The sequence below is a fragment of the Penicillium vulpinum genome (assembly GCF_028829585.1).
Source record: "Penicillium vulpinum strain IBT 29486 chromosome Unknown utg000001l_segment0_segment0, whole genome shotgun sequence".
Taxonomy (NCBI): Eukaryota; Fungi; Ascomycota; class Eurotiomycetes; order Eurotiales; family Aspergillaceae; genus Penicillium; species Penicillium vulpinum.
Window position 1 is genome coordinate 2,042,492 of NW_026643241.1, and position 20,419 is coordinate 2,062,910.

The 20,419-nt window shown below is 49.4% G+C and overlaps 7 protein-coding genes across 7 annotated transcripts; 4 read left to right on the plus strand and 3 right to left on the minus strand.

Annotated features, from left to right (window-relative positions):
- Positions 1-3,054: 3,054 nt before the first annotated feature.
- On the plus strand, positions 3,055-4,374 carry N7479_000758 (putative sulfate/molybdate transporter; the record flags this gene model as incomplete). Its single annotated transcript, XM_057248456.1, has 1 exon — positions 3,055-4,374. One exon carries the CDS (start codon positions 3,055-3,057, stop codon positions 4,372-4,374), a length of 1,320 nt encoding a protein of 439 aa, XP_057112888.1.
- A 164-nt stretch (positions 4,375-4,538) lies between these two features.
- Positions 4,539-5,165, minus strand: N7479_000759 (uncharacterized protein; the record flags this gene model as incomplete). Its single annotated transcript, XM_057248457.1, has 1 exon — positions 4,539-5,165. One exon carries the CDS (start codon positions 5,163-5,165, stop codon positions 4,539-4,541), a length of 627 nt encoding a protein of 208 aa, XP_057112889.1.
- A 545-nt stretch (positions 5,166-5,710) lies between these two features.
- Positions 5,711-6,643, plus strand: N7479_000760 (phytanoyl-CoA dioxygenase family protein; the record flags this gene model as incomplete). The annotated part of the gene is made up of 1 exon (XM_057248458.1): positions 5,711-6,643. One exon carries the CDS (start codon positions 5,711-5,713, stop codon positions 6,641-6,643), a length of 933 nt encoding a protein of 310 aa, XP_057112890.1.
- A 162-nt stretch (positions 6,644-6,805) lies between these two features.
- N7479_000761 (snoRNA-binding rRNA-processing protein UTP15) lies at positions 6,806-8,437 on the minus strand (the record flags this gene model as incomplete). The annotated part of the gene is made up of 1 exon (XM_057248459.1): positions 6,806-8,437. One exon carries the CDS (start codon positions 8,435-8,437, stop codon positions 6,806-6,808), a length of 1,632 nt encoding a protein of 543 aa, XP_057112891.1.
- Positions 8,438-10,090: 1,653 nt separating this feature from the next.
- Positions 10,091-13,053, plus strand: N7479_000762 (uncharacterized protein; the record flags this gene model as incomplete). The annotated part of the gene is made up of 2 exons (XM_057248460.1): positions 10,091-10,308; positions 10,365-13,053. 2 exons carry the CDS (start codon positions 10,091-10,093, stop codon positions 13,051-13,053), a joined length of 2,907 nt encoding a protein of 968 aa, XP_057112892.1.
- Positions 13,054-14,017: 964 nt separating this feature from the next.
- N7479_000763 (putative pathogenicity factor) lies at positions 14,018-16,213 on the plus strand (the record flags this gene model as incomplete). Its single annotated transcript, XM_057248461.1, has 3 exons — positions 14,018-14,082; positions 14,215-14,253; positions 14,398-16,213. The coding sequence occupies 3 exons, from the start codon at positions 14,018-14,020 to the stop codon at positions 16,211-16,213; spliced, it is 1,920 nt and encodes a 639-aa protein (XP_057112893.1).
- A 1,423-nt stretch (positions 16,214-17,636) lies between these two features.
- Positions 17,637-20,159, minus strand: N7479_000764 (serine/threonine-protein kinase; the record flags this gene model as incomplete). Its single annotated transcript, XM_057248462.1, has 4 exons — positions 17,637-18,199; positions 18,249-18,839; positions 18,889-19,721; positions 19,777-20,159. 4 exons carry the CDS (start codon positions 20,157-20,159, stop codon positions 17,637-17,639), a joined length of 2,370 nt encoding a protein of 789 aa, XP_057112894.1.
- Between the last annotated feature and the right edge of the window lie 260 nt (positions 20,160-20,419).

Sequence of the window (20,419 nt, forward strand, 5' to 3'; positions counted from 1 at the left end):
CTTCTACCCGGGTTACAATTAATGGTTGCCACCCGTGTATAAAGTACTTTATACTTTGTATTAGGCCTTCACAACCTTGTAACAGTATTAGACCGTTCGTCCGGTACGCAGCACTAGTACTGCGGCAGACTAGATCTTTGGTCCGGTACTGTAGTACCAGGCTTGGCAGTGTGGCAGTCTGAAGGATATGTTTTCTACCGTCTTGGGGATGTTTGCACTATTGGTTGTTTGGTTCTGAACAAAGATCCTGTCTCCTCTTTTTCTTTCTTTTTTACTCTCTGTACTTAGTATTCTCGTTGCACTATTTTGCTCCAAGAACTGCCAAGAACTGGCTAATAACAGGCAGTACCAAAGGCTTGGTCCGGTACTGCAGTACTGTAAACAGTGCAAATATAAGTAAAAATACAAGAAAAGGGGATAAACAGTACCAAAATCCGTTTGGTACTGCAGTACTTTTCATAAGTACTTTTGGACAGAGTTTTGATCTACCGGATATTCTGCATCTGGTGGCTTTGTGCTTATTTGCCGCTATTTTAGCTAGGTACATAACCCTGCAAGTGGGGCGATTACCCGGGTTATCTTCGCTAGCCCTATTAGCCCCTATTTCTTAGGTTATAGAAAAACATTGGCGTTGACACTATTGATTCTCTTAACACTATCTATTTACTTTGTGCTCCTTACAGTCTATAGGTGCTATATAGACCGTCGAAGCGGACTATTAGTTTAATTCAGTCAATGGGTCAAGCCCTCAGTTTTATAGCCTATATCTTCCAAGGTTATAATAAACAAGACTCATAAACAAGACTCAAATTCAGGAACAAATTATGTGGCTTGCGAGGCACTATATGCTAAACTATGATCACATGCAATTACATGTTTTCACATGCTGGGTGGGGTTTGCTATATTTACCCCCCAGGACTTATCCCCCCACTTTCTCTTTCTCTTCTCCCTATCTCGAGCATTTTGAATTGACTGGCGTATACCAAGAGAGATCATAATCATATTTACATGGTAAATGAAAAGCAAGGAGCAGAATAGGACCAATCGATTTTTAAAAAAAAGCATTATTCCCTGTTCATATAAAAGTCATTCCATCTATGTCATCCCCGCGAGCATTGAACTCTTGTGAGAAAACAAGCTTAAAAATCCATCATGGCAACACATGGGAAACATGTTGCTGAAAAGCTCATTGGATTTGGGGACAGTGTCTTCCGAAAAAGAAAAAAAAAGGAGCTGTATATATTTCTATTAGGTGTGGATGTACGAAGTAGTTGAAGTTGTAAACCAAGGCAACTTGGCAATGTCCGAACTAAGCGTCGATTTAATGATTGGAGATGCTTTGCTTTTGCCGCTAAATGTGTGAAGGTAGGTAGGGTAGTTCTACTTGGACCGCCCAAATTGCTGGTGTGACCGCGTCATTTAGTCTCCATGCAAGGGGCCAACCGTGTTAGCAAGATTATGCTAGACATAACGCCAGAAGAAGAAAAGCCTGAATTCAGTAGAGCCACCGGCGGAGGAAGACATGAGGATTAGGAGGGGAGGAGGAGAATAGGGGATGATAACGGGGATGAGATGCAATCAAAATCTGTTGCCGTCCGGGGTCACTTTGCGAGGCCAAGCCCGGTTTTTGGTTTGCCTCGAGGCAACTTATAGTGAGTAGCATTTGAAGTACCAGCTGGAGTGCTTCCACTACAAGCCTGTCGACTAGAGCGGTTTCTGGCTGCTGGATTATTGTGAGGTGAGGTGAGGGGACGGGGATGGGGTGTGGTATAGGAGAGTAGGAGACAGGAGTTGACCGTAGGGATTGCTAGCCATGAGTTGGCGAGTTTAAATGTGTGGGATAAAATGATGAATGTGTTACTATGAACAGTTATAGTAGGTAGCTGTCATAAGAGACGGTTGTCATAGTATGTTAGATTACTGCCGCGGTGGATTCTCATTAAGATGTGGTAGGAGGCTGTCACAGTGGGTGGCTGCCAAGGTCATTCATGGCAAATAGTTGTCATGGTGGACGATTATAGTGGCCATGATAGAAGCTTATCGCTGTAAAGGGTTGTCATGGTGGATAGTTAAGGCCGTTATAAAGTGGGAGTAGATGTCCAGAAAAATTGAGAGGTGTGAAGGAGGGAAGAGAAAAAAGAGAAAGAAAACCTAGGAGCAGGAGTACTTACACCCTGGCAATGACTGAAAGATACTTAGGTAGGTGATGTGTTGCCCAAATAGGAAGGTACTAGGGAAGCTGCAAACATATGAGGATCTCTGGGTATGCCATGACGTTCCGTATTGGGATATTTCATCGGATTCTCAATGTTGACTTAGGTATTCAGTTCTATCATTTTTCTTCTATTGAACCTCGTATCTGATAGGTGATAGCCGAAGTTGTACTTGTCATGGCGATGAGTATGGAGTATACTGGGGTTATACTTGGGTAAATCGTAAGTTACGCTTTCAATGAACGGAGGTTGTTTGTATACATATCACCTGGGCAGGTTAATTTTGCTTACCTACACCTCAAGACCGGTGTGACACTTACGGAGGAGGCTGCTTAGACATTGATAATTTAGATCTTGCCATGTTACTCCGTACAGTATTTCAATAGAGCCATCATATGCTCTTCAACATATATATTTTGCAGAAATTTCTTTTCAATTATCAAAATTTACATAGTTGAGGCTTTCAAGACTGCATATGTACTCGGATAGTGCCCCTATTCCCAACGAAGCACACATTCTTTACCCGCTAGAGTAGAGAGGTAGAGACCTCGGGAACACATTCAGCTTGGTCGTTAGTCGTTGCCAAGAAAGAACATTTCCAGGGCAAAAGGAGCACATCAAAGCATAGAATGAGCATAATTGTGTTATGAAATACCTTCAAACAGGGAAGCTAGGTGCAGTTAATCTATATAAATGAAGTGATACGCCATTCCGTCTATTTCAAGGTTCCAAAGTTGAAACAGGATTCGACCCGACATCAGCGGGGAAGACCGGCGCGCTCCGATTTGAATACATAAAGGCTTGGCTCCCCCGAGCCTCCTGAACTCCGATCACCCCACCATGGCTATCCAGTCACTGCGCGAAATAAACGCTTATAATCTGCGCACCTTCAAGCGCCACTATGTATCTGAGATCTCAGGCTCGCTTGGCGATCTAGGTACATTTCTACCTATCGCAATTGCGCTAGCTGCCAATGGCACCGTCTCACTCGCCAGCACATTGATCTTCTCGGGGATTTTTAATATCCTAACGGGTGCATTTTTCGGTATTCCGCTGCCAGTACAGCCGATGAAGGCCATTGCTGCAGTGGCTATCGCGCGTAGTTTCTCAAATGGCACGATCGCTGCAGCGGGGATCTTCGTCGGCGCCTGTATCCTTGTTTTCAGCTTGACGGGTATCTTACGCTGGTTCGCCAGTGTAATCCCCGTTCCAGTTATCAAGGGTATTCAAGTTGGAGCGGGATTATCTCTGATAATCACAGCCTGCAGCAATATGCTCCAGCCTCTGGGCTGGATCGGTCCCTCCTGGGCCGATAACCGTATCTGGGCGGTCGCTGCATTTGTTGCGCTTCTACTCACTAATATTTATCGCCGAGTACCCTATGCACTCGCTGTGTTAGCGCTGGGTCTGGTGTTTTCTATTATTCGGACTGCACTGGCGGGGTATATGCCTAGTTTCGAGGTGTGGCATCCTTTCGCTCTGGTTCCGACCCCGCTTCAATGGCGTGTCGGTGCTGTGGATGCTGGTATTGGTCAGATTCCTCTTACTACCCTCAACTCCATTGTGGCGGTTGTCCACCTGGCGAATGATCTGTTGCCGAACGTGCACACTCCATCCATCACCCACGTCGGGCTGAGCGTCGCCGGCATGAACTTAATTGGCTGCTGGTTCGGTGCTATGCCCGTCTGCCATGGCTCTGGTGGTCTTGCAGCGCAGTATCGATTTGGAGCTCGCTCGGGTGCAAGTGTGATCTTCCTAGGCCTGCTGAAGCTTTTCATCGGCTTGGTCTTCGGAGAGACCTTGGTTGACCTGCTAAAGCGCTTCCCTGCTGCCTTGCTCGGAGTGATGGTTATTGCAGCTGGCGCGGAGCTGCTTAGCGTAGGCGAGAGCCTCAACACCACTGGTGCTCGGGACCTCAACCAGGCCGGTGCTGGCCTTTTGTCAAATCTGGGAGAGCATATTGGTCCTGTTCTCACGGATGAAGAACGTGGTCGCCGCTGGACTATCATGATGGTTACTGTGGGATTACTAGTAGGGTTCAAAAATGATGCGATCGGCTTCATTGCTGGTATGCTTTGCCACTGGTCCTATGAGATCCCAACATGGTGGGAGAAAGCGCGCAGCCGCTGGTCAGAGGGACGTTTACGTCTACGTGACTAGACATACATTCAAGGTGGAATTTTTGGTTGATACTCTCCTGATATTCTTCACAACATATGCATGAAGTACTCACCAAGGTATATCGTTTTTTATTTTATATATAGCAAGAAGCAGGTGCAAATACTTACCATAAGCAAATGCAAAATACTTGCCAATCCACTCACCTACAGTACATCCGTAACATTCACATCGGACTCTCTCCGTAGCCTAGTGCCCGTACTAGGATCCTCATACATGCGGTTCCCCCTCGCCGAAGACGAGAAGCCATCCGCGCCGAAACCCACATTCTTTCCGAGGCTCCGATCACCAGCAACCCCTCTATCCTGGTGACGCCTAGTAACCCCACCGATATCATACTCGGGCTGGTCATTATAAGTACCGGTCACAGAGTCATAAACCCTAGACCCCAGCGGCGAAGAAACCAAATTAAACGAATCGTCCTCGCCGTCCCCATCCAAGAGCTGAGCCGCCTTACCCCCGATATCAGCCAGGGCGTTAGGCGTGGAATTTGAAACATCGTCCTCTAGCTCTGTGATGCGCCGCACTCCGCCTGCAGAGGTACCACTCGAGGGCTCTGGTAAAGACAGCTGTTCCTGACCTGTGTTGTCGTAGCGCCGCTCTTCAACGACCGCTGGTTGGCCTAAATCTTGCTGGGCGGTACGTACGATTGTTGTGCCGTCGGGTTCGGTGTATGAAGTTGTCGAATACCTGTGTCCGGTTGTAGTCTTGCCGTCGCTGCCGTTGGTTGTGGAACTGTAGTAGTACGAGGAACTTGTGAAAGAGTCGGACATCGTGGTGAACGGTAGCGCTCGGTGGAATGTGTGCGAGAAAAAGGTTGATCTGATCCACTTGGAGTGATTTGTAGTTGAGTTTGTTTAGTTGGGTAAATAGAAGGTTGATACTAAACCTTTGGAGGCTTCTTCAGATGTTTGTCTGCTTGTAGAAGCGTCTTTGTGTGAAATGTTGGCATCTGTACAAATTGTATTGATTGCTTTTGAAGTTCAATATGCTCCATGTCGATATATTTATATAGTTCGCCCAGTTCTGTGGCAAGCTTATGGAGCTTGCCACTTGCATCATTGGCTTCTGCGGCAACTAGCCTCTATGGAAGAGGCTCGGACCCATCAGTGTCTTCGAAAGGTCTAGAGGTACCCCACGAGAACTAAGTCAGGGAAACATAACATATATTGAGCGGGTGGACCTTGTCCATAGATGCCGTGTGCACGGATGCCAGATAAGGCACTGGGCGTATCAAATCGCTTATCACCCAGGCATCTCTCCCCGCTTTAAGACATCGAAACCAACTCATCTCCAACTCTGGAACATAAAGCACCTCATGGCTGGACTTACCGAAGCTCAAGTTGCCTCCTTCAAGGAGAACGGGTACCTCGTCCTCCCCGACTACCTTACCCCGACCGAGGTCACCGCTCTCCTCGCCGAGACAAACAAACTCCTCGAGGAATTCCCACTAGAATCCCACCCCCTCACCCAATTCACAACGGGCGACGAAACCGCCGATCATGTAGGCGACGATTACTTCCTGAATTCAGGCGACAAGATTCGATTCTTTTTCGAACCGGGCGCATTCGGCACGGAACCGGATCCATTGACCGGCCGAGCCGCGCTACTGAAGCCCAAAAACCGCGCCGTCAACAAGATTGGTCACTCCCTGCATACCTTGTCGCCTCCATTCAAGGCCATATCTCTCAATGAACGGAACGCGGCTGTTGCACAGTCCCTAGGATTCGCCGATCCCCGCGTGCTACAGAGTATGGTTATCTGCAAGCAGCCCTCGATTGGTGGCGCTGTGCCGTCCCATCGCGATTCGGAGTTTTTGTACACGGATCCGCCTTCTGCCGTGGGCTGGTGGTATGCGCTGCAGGATGCGGGACCGGCGAATGGGACACTGGGTATGTACAAGGGGTCGCACACGGGAAGTAAGGGTGGTCACATTGCTCGGAGGTTTGTACGGCGGGAGAATGGGTCCGGAACGGAGTTTATTGAGAACCGGGGGCCTTCGCTCCCCAAAGGCATGGAGGAGGAGAAGAGTTCGGAGACTACGGATGAGGATCTGGAGATTCTTGACATCAAGGCCGGATCCCTCGTGCTCATTCATGGGAATGTTTTGCACAAGAGTGAGAAGAATACCAGCCTGAATAGTCGGTATGCCTATACCTTCCATGTAATTGAGGGCGCAGAGGGGTGGGAGTATGATGCGCGGAATTGGTTGCAGCCGCCTGCTGGTGGATTCTCAAAGTTGAGTACTTGATACACAGTCAGAATATGAATAAATGATGTTACGGTCCATGATGGTAAATAGTTCGACTTTTATTCTTTATGCAAATCCTGTACAAAAGATGGCCCGCCATATACACCAAGTGTGCGAATCCCAGACACCCCGAACTCCAAGTTGCGATTCAAGGCCGTCAAATCAGGTTGCCTTCAACATGTCAAGCATACCCTTTGTTTGCCACGCTTGTTGGGCCATCTCCACTTCTTCGCGCACTCGGCGGTGCAGACGCTCCACCATCTTGTCGACCTGTGCGGACTGGCCCAGGTTTCCAGAGTAGATATCGAGAAGGTTCATGGCGACCTCGACGCTGAGATCGACCAGGCGGGGTTCACGGATGTTCTTGTGAACCCACTGCAGGACAGGCTGGAGGGTGACCTCATCACGGTCCTTCAGGGAGGCGCGGAGGGCGGAGCGGTGACGCAGGGCCGTAAGGAGTGTAAGTTGTGCAGTCTTGTCGGTCGAGGAGAGGACCTGGTCCAACGCAACGGAGTAGCGTGCCTTACGGAGATCATTCTCCCAAGGCTGCTCTCTCTTCCGCTTCTTGCGGTCCTGGCCCTCAATGATGATCTCCACGCCCTCTCCGATGAAATCGCGTCCACGCAGACGCTTTTCCCATCCAGAGCCACGGGTCTTCTTCTTCTTCTTAGCGACTTCCCGGTCATGCTCCTCCAATTTGCCCTCCAGCAGGGCTGCCATTTCCTTCCGGCGTTCCCGCTCCTTGATCTTCTGTTGGCCAGACAGTCGGGTCTTGATAGACAGAAGACCTGACTGCATACCGACAGCAATGTGCTTATCCTCGTGTTCAGTTCCGGAAGTAATCGCGCACAGAGAGAGAATGGGTGAAGGGTATTTTGATCCGGAGACGGGGTTCCACCCTGTAGTCTCAAAGACCTTCATATGTCCATCGAGAGCACCACTGAGCAATCGCTCACCATTGGAGGCCAGCGCAAGAGAGGTGACAGTCTTTTGGTGGCTCTGAATCATGTGCAGCGGCTTACCAGCCACAATATCCAGTACCGCAATCTTGTTGTCGGCCGCGGCCAGAACTGTAGTTCCGGAGGGCATAGGGAGAATAGTCTCGATTGGCGCACCCATCTTGAAAGTCATAGCAGCACGGTTTCCAACTCGAGAATCCCACAGTCGAACAGTACGATCGTAAGAGCCTGAAACCACCAGACCAGAAGAAGCCATGGAGCCAGGCATGAATGCACCGCTGCGCACGTAATCGGTGTGGCCGACAAAGGTGCGCGCACTAGTTTGCGATGGCAAATCCCACAGTCGCACTGTACGGTCATCACTGGCCGTAAGGACCACTGTAGGGTCACTAGGAGAGAACTTGGTCACCCAGACGGGCTGTTTGTGATCCTTCCACGTCTTGAGGATAGCGCGCGACTTAACATCGAAAACTTGCACGGAACCGGTGTCGTCACCTGCCACCAAGACACGTCCATCCGCACGAACATCAGTACCACGTACAGTATCATCAAATCGTGTGAGTGTCCGCAAGAGTTTCCGTGTGCGAATTGAATAGATCTGGACTCGTGCGCCTGTTGTCACGGTGAAGACATCGGGCGGTTGTGTAAGAGAGGGGAATGCCGCGGCAGAGGAAGGAACCGAAGGCTGAGTGATGAGATTAACCGGTCCATTGGCCGGTGACGGGATTAGGAGGGGGTTTTTGAATGTCCGCCAGTATTGTTGCTCGGGCGTTAACTGCGTCGAGGGTAATGAGGCGAACTTGACCTGCTGCAGAGGCAGGACGGGCGCCGCCATGGTTGCAGTGGTGGATAGACAGTGGTTATTTGGAAGGGTATTAGTTAGGTATGCAACCCGAAATGAGCAATGGGTGGTAAGTTGAGCCGACTAGAGTGCTATCATGAAGTTCATGAAGACCATCTTTTTTCTGCCGATCAAAAAAGTTCGTCTCGCCCAATCGGGAATGGTGGCGGTAGCTGTTTCTGCCTGGGGCAACAGTTCCTGAATTTTAGCCTGAGGCCACAAGGCATAAATCCGACTCTTGGCATATCCACTCAGCGATGGTCCTTCAGGGCGTCATGCTTGACTTATGCACCAAAAGTACCTCCCGAGGTCGACATGCGTCAGGCTGACAACAAAAGGAGTCTAGACTGGACCCACAGGAAACGAGCCTAGAGCAACAAAGAAATTTCCATATCTCTATCTTGTGGGCTAATACTTTCAGATCCTCGGATTCGAAGTTCTCTACCTACAAGCACACCCTTGACAGTTCAGCTTTCATCAGCGGACAACCCGCATAATACAGTACTTCTAATTGACAGGTGACAGGTCCCATTCTCTGGTACTCTATGCTATACGGAGTATTGGTGCTTGCGCATAGATGCCAAGTGCCAACAGTGAACTTCATGGTCGATCATCTTCAAGAGATCTTGGGTAGCATTTCCCATCAATTGAGCCCGAAGACAAACCCGAAATCTAATGGATATACGCTGTGCTTTGTGCATCGTAGGCTTCCACATTTTGACCATCTCGCGTTAATAATAGTAACCCTGGCGCCCCGCGAATCCACTGGGGCAGTGAGGTAGGCAACATCGTTAACCATCAAAGTATCTGGAATCGGTAGGGGATGATGTGTGTAGAGTAGGAGAACAAGACAGTCTCACTAATATTGCCAATGTTTGATATGCAATACCAAAAAAAGGTGCATACCTAGAATACGAAATACTCCGTACTCCGTACACAGGATGATTAGGACTGTGAGTGGTCGCTATGGCAATCCAGTGGGGGGGGAACAGAGCTCCATCGTGGTGCAGCGCCCTGCTCTTAAAGGTGGGGAGCCGGGATGGCTTGACAGCTTATTGAAGCCCCGGCTCAGCTGAAACAGGATTCACGAGGGTACGGAGAATAGAGGGATGATGATTTTGCCTGGAGTCTGGAGTCTGGACCGCCCGGTTGTTGGCAGGTTACGCGCTTGTATTACTAGGAATGTGCATATCTCTGAATCTGAGGTGGCTGGGGATCCGATTGAGCTGATGACGATCCACTGCATGTGGAATACCTGACCAGGGTTGGGTAGAGAGGCTTTGAATGGCATCATATAATATATTGCAATATATATGATGTTGATGTGGAAAATAATACATATGTACGGAGTACTCCATAATGAGGTGATGCTCCCTCCACATGTGTTATAGAAATTGATGATGCAAGGGTTCATGATCCAATGGTATGGTAAATCCGCCCCAAGACACCGCCAGGGGTAGTAACCAATCAAACACGCTAGATCTGATACAAAGCCCCCAGCCACCTTCAATACATCGGACATTCCAAGAGCAAGTTTATCTTTTTCTCTTTTCTTCTTCTTTTCTCCCGTAGACATTGGCTCCATGGTCTTTTCTGTTCATACCCAATATACCTGGTGATTGAAATCCTAGGTCAACCATGTCAACCATGTCGAAGATATCTAAGGTCAACCATGCGGCGGGTATCTTCGCTGACATCTCCGTCGATGGTCCCATTATCGGTACCTTGGTCGCTATCATCGACCGAGCCAAAAATCTACCCAACCGGAAGACTATGGGCAAGCAGAATCCCTACGCTGCAGCACGATTGGGCAAGGAAGCAAAGAAGACACAAACAGACTTACGAGGAGGACAAACTCCCCGATGGTAAGCTTTTGGCTTGATAGATGTGTAAATACAGAAATTGAAGCTTACTTACCTAGGGACTCGGAACTTCGATTTACCGTATATGAATCCCCTGACTACTTCAAGTTAAAGGTCTCCGTGTTCAATGACGATAAGAAGACAGACCTGATCGGCGAGACCTGGGTCGATTTACAAAATTTGATCATTCCAGGTGGAAGTCAGAATGACCACTGGCACTCACTTCAATACCGTGGGAAATATGCAGGAGATATCCGAATCGAAATGACCTACTACGACACTAGACAGCAAGACGAGGTCCTGATTGAACGTCGAAAAGAAGCCGCTGAGCGAATCCAAGGCAAAGTCCCTAGTACTCCAAGCAGTACGGGCTTGTCTGGTCCCCGGCAATTGAAAGATGTCAAGCGACGACCCTTGCCCGGTGGTGCTGCAGGAGCCCCGGCAAGACCAGCTCACCTAGAACAAGCTCACTCTGCGCCTCCGCTTCACCAGCCGGTCCCGTCGAGACCCGCCATGCTTGAGCATTCAAACACTATACCTGTTGCCGCAGACGCCGTCAGCTACGCCCCAAGACATACTGAGCCTGCTTATGATGCATCGTCTTATCGTGCACCTTCTCCTGTCCCGCCTCCCTCCCGGGGTGGATATGATGGTGCTGATAACTACACTCAAGAATGGAACAACCAAGCTGTTGCTCCTCTCCGCCGACAAATCACTCATGAACTGCCTCATACTTCCAATGAAGTTATTGAACCCCCATATGATTCGCGTATACTACAGCAGCAGCAGTTACAACAGCAACAAGAACAGCAGCAACAACTGCAACTGCAACAACAGTTACAGCAGCAGCAAGAACAGCAACAACAACTGCAACTGCAACAACAGTTACAGAAGCAACAAGAACAACAGCAGCAACTGCAATTGCAACAACAGTTACAGAAGCAGCAAGAACAGCAACAACAACAACTGCAACTGCAACAACAGTTGCAGCAGCAACAAGAACAGCAACAACAACAACTGCAGCTACAGCGACAGTTACAACTGCAACAAGAACAGCAACTGCAACAACTCCAACTTGAACAGCAACAAGGTCAACAGCAACCACGGAATCATGCCGAGTATGATCAGCCGCCTTCGAGAGACTACCGCCTCGTCAGGCAAGACCAGTACCAGGCAGATCCCCATGAGGAAATGCAATACCATTCCACGCATCAAGATCCCTACGCCCAAATACAGCAGCCTCGATACCATCCCGACCCTATGTCATATGGGGCACCGCATGCACACGAGTTGCCAGCTTCAGACTTTCTCCCCTCCGATGACCCGAGGTACCATCCACACATGGTTCGACCTCTACAAATCACTGCCCGTGGTCACGATTACCACCCAGAATACGCCGGAATGCAACCACGGGTAGAAGATGAAGATGATGACGGGCCTCCTCCTCCTCCGCCGGCTCACCGATCACGAAGAGCGCACTCTCAGCAGCCAACCCCGAATACTTCTCCCCGCCCCTATGCACCATACACGCCCCAATCTAGTTCCCGGTCCTCAGTCCAACATCTGCCACTGACGTCTACCTCGACCCGCCACGATCGCCATCAGGAGCCTTCTTCAGTGGGGAACTCCCCGGCCATGCCCGCAAGTCTCGTTGCAGGTTATGAAACTGAAAATCCATCTGAGAGAACAGCACTTGAACTATCAGTCCGCAAACGAAGCACCCACTGGGATGATGAGATGATGATCTCCCAGCCGCCTCCACCAGTTTCTGTTCCTGTGTCAGCACCCATTCACTACGATGCTCCTGTTTACCCTCTGCGAACATCCCCCCGGCAAATTGAACAAAGACCCACTTCTAGCAGAGGTGGATCTGTCAGTCCTGATATGCGGGCCGTGGTCCGGAAGTCAGTCAGCCCACGGCCCTCTTCTTCAGACGTCCGTAGTGGTTCTTCAATCCCTTTCTCTCCGGACTCCTACATGTCTTTGAACCCGAATGTTTCTCAACCCCCCGGCCGAGATCCTTCTCCAGCATACGACTCGCCTGCGCAAGCTAGAGATGCAGTGATACGCGGAAAGACTGAACCTCGTCGAGACATGGATCACCCAATCATCGGGGATGATGGTCGTGAGATTGATCCTTCTGACCATCTTCCCACCGATACATGGGCTCCCGAGCCAGACAGGAAGAGCCGCAAGCCCGAGGTTATCATCCGCTTCAAACACTCGGCCCGGCCAACTTCTAGAGGCAACGACTCTCCCTCATCACGCAGCACAGGCCCGCCACGCGTCGGATTCAGAACAGAGACGATTACGTATCCGTCGGATCGCCCAGTCAGTTACACACCCACCCATGTGCACGTGAGTCCAGGGTCAATGGTTCGAACTTCACCACGGACGGACTACACGCATGAACGCTCTAACAGCCACGTGCAAAGTCGGGGCTACGGCACACCCACTTCGGTTGAGCGGCCACGCTCTTCCCGAGGCTCTGTTTCGCCATCGCCGGGGTCTCGTACGCCACTGTATGACTACAGCCCAGGCCCCCCAATTCCAAGCAAGGTACCAATCACCGCAGGAAGCCCAGGCTACCCGGTCATGTCTGGCAATCCAAATGGAAACATTCGCATGGATGCATTGAGTCGAGAGCTGAGTACAATTGACATCGGCTCTGCAGCATGCAGCCCTGGCCGGGGGGCCGTTCGAAAGTACATACCAAGACAACCGGCGACGATTGGCTACGCTAGGTAAAACGATTTCTCTCTTTCTTTCTTTTTTCTTTTGACATTTATGGAAGACACGTAATGCTATGTGCTATGTTTATTTTGGATACCGGGCACATTGCTCCGGTCCTCTTCTTTTTTTGTTTTCAGATTGCATTTCTCTTGATATCCGGCAAAGATGGTGTTATGGATTTGATTTATGGGGGATATAGTTTTTGATGTTCTCATACAGAAATAACCAATGATACTTAAAAGTGACACCTTGACTCTTACTAAGGGCTTCTGTAGACTTGAGACTAAGTTTGACAATTTCATTGATGTAGTTGCTCGGTGGTCTGACAGTAGTCCTCAGGGTTGCCTATAAAGTGTTCCTGATGCCCACTTTCTCTCCGGTGGATTGTATTGAAAGTGCTCTGGCTCCCTGTGACTGTCCTCCAAACCGTGTTGTCGTACATGGAGATATTACCCTTAGGCTCAGCCATCAACCTCATTACTTTTAAACTCTTCTATAGTCTAGTGATCCCTATTAGATTTAAAACAAAGGCCCATCATGTCTCTGTGTGAGCTCATAGATATATAAGCATCATTATCATACTCAAGAATTCAGGTCTAGAGACTTGGCTGTTCCGGTTTTCTTTTATCTTGCTACTGACTAGCGCACACGATGCCCAAATCCACGCTGTAGACGTTGGGATGGTGATATTCAACAAAGGTAAAAAGTCATCCGAACTCGATCAATACAAACCTTGTAGGCAATTTCCTGCAAACTTATAAAAGCCCATCCTATTCTAGTACTCCTCTTCCTCCTCTATCCTATCCCACTATTTTCGTTTCCATTTTTGCCCACCCCAAGCCTTTGATACTATCAGACAGCTCGTGCATCAACGTCAAGGGGCTTTGCCATCAGAATTCATCATCACGTCCGTTATCAAGAACGCAATTTGCCATCTTCCATCATTATTTCTTGCCTCACATCCTAGCTTCTATCCAGCATGCACCCTCAGGGCCCTGATGCCCGAGGTGATCGGGGCCACCTCCATGAGGAGGACATACAAATGTATGTATACACGACATCCCCCGAATCTACTCGGTCTTGTATAATGTCTTACTCGTCCTTCCCATATGGCTTTTTGACGTGCACTTCTTTTGGGATTTTCTGGGATAAATTTTGTTAACTAACGGGGTTTAGGCCTGGCAACACTGCTAATGACAAGCAGGATGTTACGACGTAAGTATATACAATATATTCTCTGGCATCGCTATCTTCTTAGTACCCAAGCCTATTCTATATATGAACTGTACTCTATTATACAAGCTCATCCTTTCCAAGAGCATATTGTTCTATTATAATGTCAGCTAATCGGAATATTAGCCCCGGCAGCTCTGCTGGAGCAATCCACCAGGCAAACTCATCCTTGTCGCTGCTTCTCTCTCCTCCACTTACTTCCCCATTGATACCTCTGGACACAACCGATTCCACTCCTCTACTTAGTCCTCTCCACCGATACAGCCAAGGACAGCCACTTGGTTTCACCAGCACAAATGGAACACATCCTATGTATGATCCCAGCCGTGGAGTCCAGCTCAGGAATGCCGCTGATTGCGCCAATCCATACCGGGATAGACTGGACCGAACTGAACATGCACGAGAGCAAGAAAGGGCTCGTAGCAGGAGTCCTCGCCACTTGCTTCAACCCATTGACCTCCCTGAACCCCGAGAACCACCAAGAGGTCTATTGAGGGGCTTCAGTCACTATCCTCGGGAGATGTATATCCCTCCCGGAATCAATGACCTGATGCCTCAAAGTCTACCTAGCTCCTCTCCGACTATATCTCCGAGCAACACCCAGCGTGGTCGTGGCCGTGCTCTGGCCCATCGAGGGGAATCTCCTGGAGAGATTCACCCTCTCAATGACAGTAGTTTGTATGAATACAACCACGAACCACAGCAGCAACAAGTGCAGGGGCGTGATCCGGAGCCTGAAAGACATCCTGCCAACAAACAAGAGGAGGATGTTAATGGAACCGACGAAGATCATTTATGTGAATTCGCTGCTCCCTGCCGAATGAATCCCTCCCCCGACGGAATGCACTACCGAAAGGTCGTCTCACACGTGTTTGGCAGAAACAAGGCCGTTACCAAGCTGTTTCCACTTGGCGTCTGGGTTCATTATTGCCGAAAGCACTACCAGCGTGCCCGGTATCGTGCAGACCAATGGCCATTTACGCAGTGCGACCTGCTGCTAGAATCACTGAGCCGAATGGAGAACTGGGATGGAGTGGAGAGTTTCGAACTCATCCTGCGTCGCCGAGAGCAGATGCGTGTCGGGCGTGAAACCGACGTAGCAGTCACCACCGAGACCTCCAATCAGAACGAGAATACTCCTAACGGCCAGGCTCAAAACCAAGACCACAAGCCTTCGGGTGTCGTTACTCGGGCTCCAGGTCGTAAGCACCCAACTGCCATCATCGCACCCGTCCCAGACTGGCTTCGCCAACACGTTGGTCACGGCAAGACATTCGCAGAAATTCGTCAGATCATCGAACTAGTTCGCAATCATATGGTCAGACTGCGAAATCTGGAAAGAGCCCAGCAACAGCTCAGCCATATTACCAAATCCCCGAGTGCACCAGGAAGCCCTCATCGAGGTGCATTTTCGAACAGCCGAAAGGGACGTATCACCAAACCCGTCAACCGAGACCCCATCCGCATGCGTGCTAGCACGATTCGTTTCCCTGATGTCGAAATCCTCCCCCATTTCAAGCCATGGGTCAAGGAAGCTGCTCTACGGCAGCGGTCTGCTACCACCTGTCCCATGAGCGAAGGAGATTCCAAAGGCTATGAACCGGAGCAGACAATTTCCGGAGGAGGACATATCATTGGAGAAATCCGGGGTCACCGTGACACCGATTCTCGGGCCGAATCGAGTCAGCCAACAAAGGGCGACTTTGCGAATAGCAGTACAAACCACCATCGTGACCGACGCTCCGAGTCCGTTTCTACAATTCAGAGGACTGGGATCAATCTGGCACAGATGCAGGCTCAAGCTCACATCGGCAGGGCTGGAACCAACCGTGGCCAGTCCGAGAGCCAGCGGAGACGCAGCGAACGAGTCTATATCAAAGCGATAGACCGTGTTTCTGGTCAGGGCTCTATCAAGAAGCCGAGCAAGGATGGTGAGAAATAGCTTTTTATTAACTCGCCAATCTGCTTTCTAATGATTGCGCAACTCTGCGCTCGCCAATTTGGTTCAGTTGATATCACTGATATATGAAAAAAGTTTGAAAATGAAATTCCAACAGAAAGAAGCCTATTAACAGATTGTTTCTTTACCAGCATGCTCGAGGTAAAAGCTGAGCTTATCGGAGTCTTCAACGGACTTGACAGAAGGCAGACCTAATGATGAATTCAATTCACGAACCACAAAAAAAAAGAATGAAAACTTCCAAACTGATTAAAAAAAGCCACAAACACCCAAGACTGAAGGGAATTTCCCCCCCTCGATCCATGCAACAGTACTGGCGAAAACTTGTGGAAGAGCCGACAAAGCCCGAAAGACAATATGAAAAATGGAGGGAGATGCACATAACATCACATCATGCCAAAAGACTTCAACAAAAAAAAAAAGGGTTAGAGTGATCTACCTCAAACAATTTTGTTAACCTGCAGCCTACGATTGGCCTACGAACGCAGATATTCATGACAGTGCCTCACTCTTGGATTTAAATTGCTGGCCATGACTTCAAGTTTGGCAATCTCACTTCTTCTCCATCGTCCAAATTGGTATTAGACCATATTCATTCTATTTCAGATACGGACCTTTGGAGATTCTGCCTCGTGATTTTGTGAAGACAGGGATGGAACCTGGGAAAAATAAAAAATAAATGCCATAGTGTGGAATCCTGCGAGAATTGGAGAGTAAAAATGTTTTGGTACATTTAACAGATATGACTACGTAGACTTCGATAGTAGTACTGTACTCAATACAATTACTTCAATTCAATATAATAGGTAGTTGGCGGCTCCTACAGCTTCCATGTTCGGCAACGTAGGCGTGTTGGGACATTATATATAAACACACTCCGATGTGTTTCTGGATTTTCTTTTAGTGTATACAAAGGCAGTAAAAAGCATAAACTGTGCAGACGAATTTCCTAGGTATAACTAGAGACAAGTTGCCTAGCGAGACTTCGTCAATAACTAGCTGTCTAAATAATTTCAACTATCAGCTAGGGTTATGCCGATTCCAGCTTGAGGTTATTTCAACAGCATTCGTAAATTTCAGATCTCAAATCTCATTTCGAGCTTCATCAGTAGACTACCTAGGTACCTATTTATGTACTCCGCTAAGTAGTGAAGAATTAATTGAACGAATATTTGCATGCGAAAGGGAGAGAAAAAAGATCAGACACATACTCCATACAACGTGAAACCCGCAACAATACGACTCGCTTGCTGGAAAGACACCCAAATGCAGCAGAAACAAAAAGGTCTTATGCAACCACCCAAGTTCAAGTAATATGAACAAAAAAGAATTAATGTAAGATAATTATCATGGTCGTTTTTGTATGAACAAAAGCCAGATTCAGGTCTCAAATAAACAGACTGGTCTAGCTTGCCACAGCCAGCTGGGCGACGAGATCAGAAGCTACATCGAGGAAGGGGTAAGCGCTGGTCACCTCCTTCTCCTTGTTCTTGAGGCGCTTGCTGATGGGATGCCACTCGGTGTCACCTTCGGCGCGGATCACGTTCTGGTATCCATCGCATTTAAAGTCAACCATGTAGTTGTTTTCTTCGAGTTGGTAAAGCTGGATGTCAAGGAAGACCCAGACACCGTAGGTGATGTGCGGGATTCCGCTTGGTCCATTGACCGAAGAGGCCGCGCTCGCGAGACCGCTGTCGGGTACGGAGGACTGGAGATCTCTGGTCCTGTCTTCTGTTGGGGCAGAGATCCCCGAGATATTGAAGCGGCGGCGCAGTTCTTCGAGGTCGCTGCGGCTATTGTAAACACTGGTGGATGCCCCAGGAGCCTTAATGCCTTCTTTGAGCAGGCGTGCACGGATAAACCATGGGTCCTTCGGAATGTAGTAGTCGGATGGGAGGTCGGGATATTTGCTCTGCAAGGGTTTAGGCTTATCAGGGGAGGGGGTTGCATCGGGGCCGATATTGGTGCCTAGAGGATGTAAGAGTGAGCTCGAAATAAGTAATGACCGTAAACATACCTGATTCCGCGGGTTGAATATCCCACAATCCACCCTGGGCGGCAATTGCCCGGTACAGATACAGCATGGCCTCATATGGCTGATTTCGGGATCGAATACCAAATTGCCATTTGCGGCTCCGCTTAGGCTGTTTTTCAAGGGGTTGACCGGTCGGCGGCTCGAATCGCAACTTGTCCAAGTCGACGACACTGCGTGAGTGGGGCTTCAATGCACGGGCCGTGGCAGCCTGTTCTGCGGGGGACATATCACGATAGGCAGATCCATGCCCCTCTGGATCAAGCTGGGCGGCCTCTTGACGGCGCTGCTCAAGTATTTGGTTGCGAGCTCTTTTATCTCGATCACGTTGTTCCATGAGTTGGTCATGAACATATGGCAAGCTGGTAGGGAGAATCCGGACATGGCTGACGCGGGGTTCTTCCTCGGATTCTGGTTGCTGTGGATCTTCTGAGGTCCTCCGGCGCGATACACTGGCGGTCCTGTCCCTGGCAGGGACAGGGGGCGTTTGATGACGAGGCGCAGGAGACCGGTCCGCGGACGAAGGCGCAGCTCCTTTCTGGACATTTTGAGCTAACAAATTATCTTCCGTGGGTGCTGTTATCGTGAGCAGGGATATAGGTTAATTCAATGGTTCAGGTCTTACAGTTGGTTTGCATCATCTCATTCTCAACGACGATGGAGAAGGCATCCTTGATCGCGCTGGGTTCCGGATGTCTCAGTGCCTCTTCGATATCCTCTCGGCCATATCCCATGCTTCGTTCAAGCTTGGAAACTGCAATTCGATGGATTTTGTGCTGGACTGGTGGAGGCTTTGCCATATCAAGTTTTGCAGAATCAATTTTCTTCGAGTCCGCTCCTGGGGCGATGAACTCCTCTCGTGGCGGTTCCAGGTACTGAGGGAGATTTTTGGTGAACCATGGGTCCAATCTGATCTCGGGGATTGTAATGCGGTGAACAGGGTGAACTTGAAGCATTGCCCGGATCAAACGAGCTGCCCCGGATGAGATATATCCAGGTATATGGAAGGTGCCCGCTGCGATCTTCTTGAAAAGGGCTGGAATGTAGTCATCATCGAAAGGTAGTCGGCCCACAAGCAACACATATAAAATCACACCGCAACTCCACACATCGACCTCGGGGCCAGCGTAGAGCTTTCCGGATATGACCTCTGGAGCAGCGTAATTCGGACTACCGCAGCTGGTCTTGAGGAAGTTACCATCCGTCATAATATTACTCAAACCGAAATCCGCAATCTTAACATTCTTCTGGTTGTCGATGAGCAGGTTCTCGGGTTTCAAGTCGCGGTGTACAATCTTGTGTCGGTGGCAGTATTCCACAGCACAAATGATTTGCTGGAAGAATTTGCGGGCTTCGTCGTCGGCGCATCTTCCCTTCCTCACGAGATAATCGAACAATTCTCGCTCTGCGTACTCCAGCACCATCACAATATCAGTCTTGGTCGCGATCACCGTATACCTAAAACATAAATGATCAGCCAAACCCCCAATTGCATTTTGGATTATAATTGTACAATTTGATGATGTGAGGGTGTCGTAGCAATTGCAAATACTGGATTTCTCGCTCCACACGGCCAACCATGTCCCGGGAGAGTAGCTTGCGTCGTGGGATGATCTTCAGAGCAACTTGACGTCCACTTGGCTGGTGAATAGCAAGTTTTACCTTGCCAAAAGAACCCTCGCCCAAGACCCTCACGGTCTGGTACTGATCGAGGCGTTGCATGTCTCGGGTAGTCGACGGTGACTGCACTGGGTCCTCGACCTTGCCGGTCGGCTTCGGCGGGGGCATTGCCATGGCGGAGGGGTTGGAGGCGGGAGGCCTAGCACGTTCACGCGGACGATCACGGTCGGAGGTGAGGGGAATAGCGAGGTCTTCTTCGTCGAAAGCAGCTGCCATGGTCGGGAAGAATGACAACGTGACGTGATTGATTTTCCAGACGGTTCAACGGTCCGACGGGGCTGCTGACTGTGCAGACCGTGGTACTGGTATTTTTTCTATTTTTCCTCTCGAAACATTTGCCAGGCGCCAATCAGTTGGTTCAGTCTCGACCCTCCCCACAACAAGAACCGAGGGTGGAGCTGGACAGCTGCTTGTCGGTGGGGGATGGAGGGGTAAATTTTGATTTGTCAGGGGTAGGCGGAAGAAGTGAAGAAAAG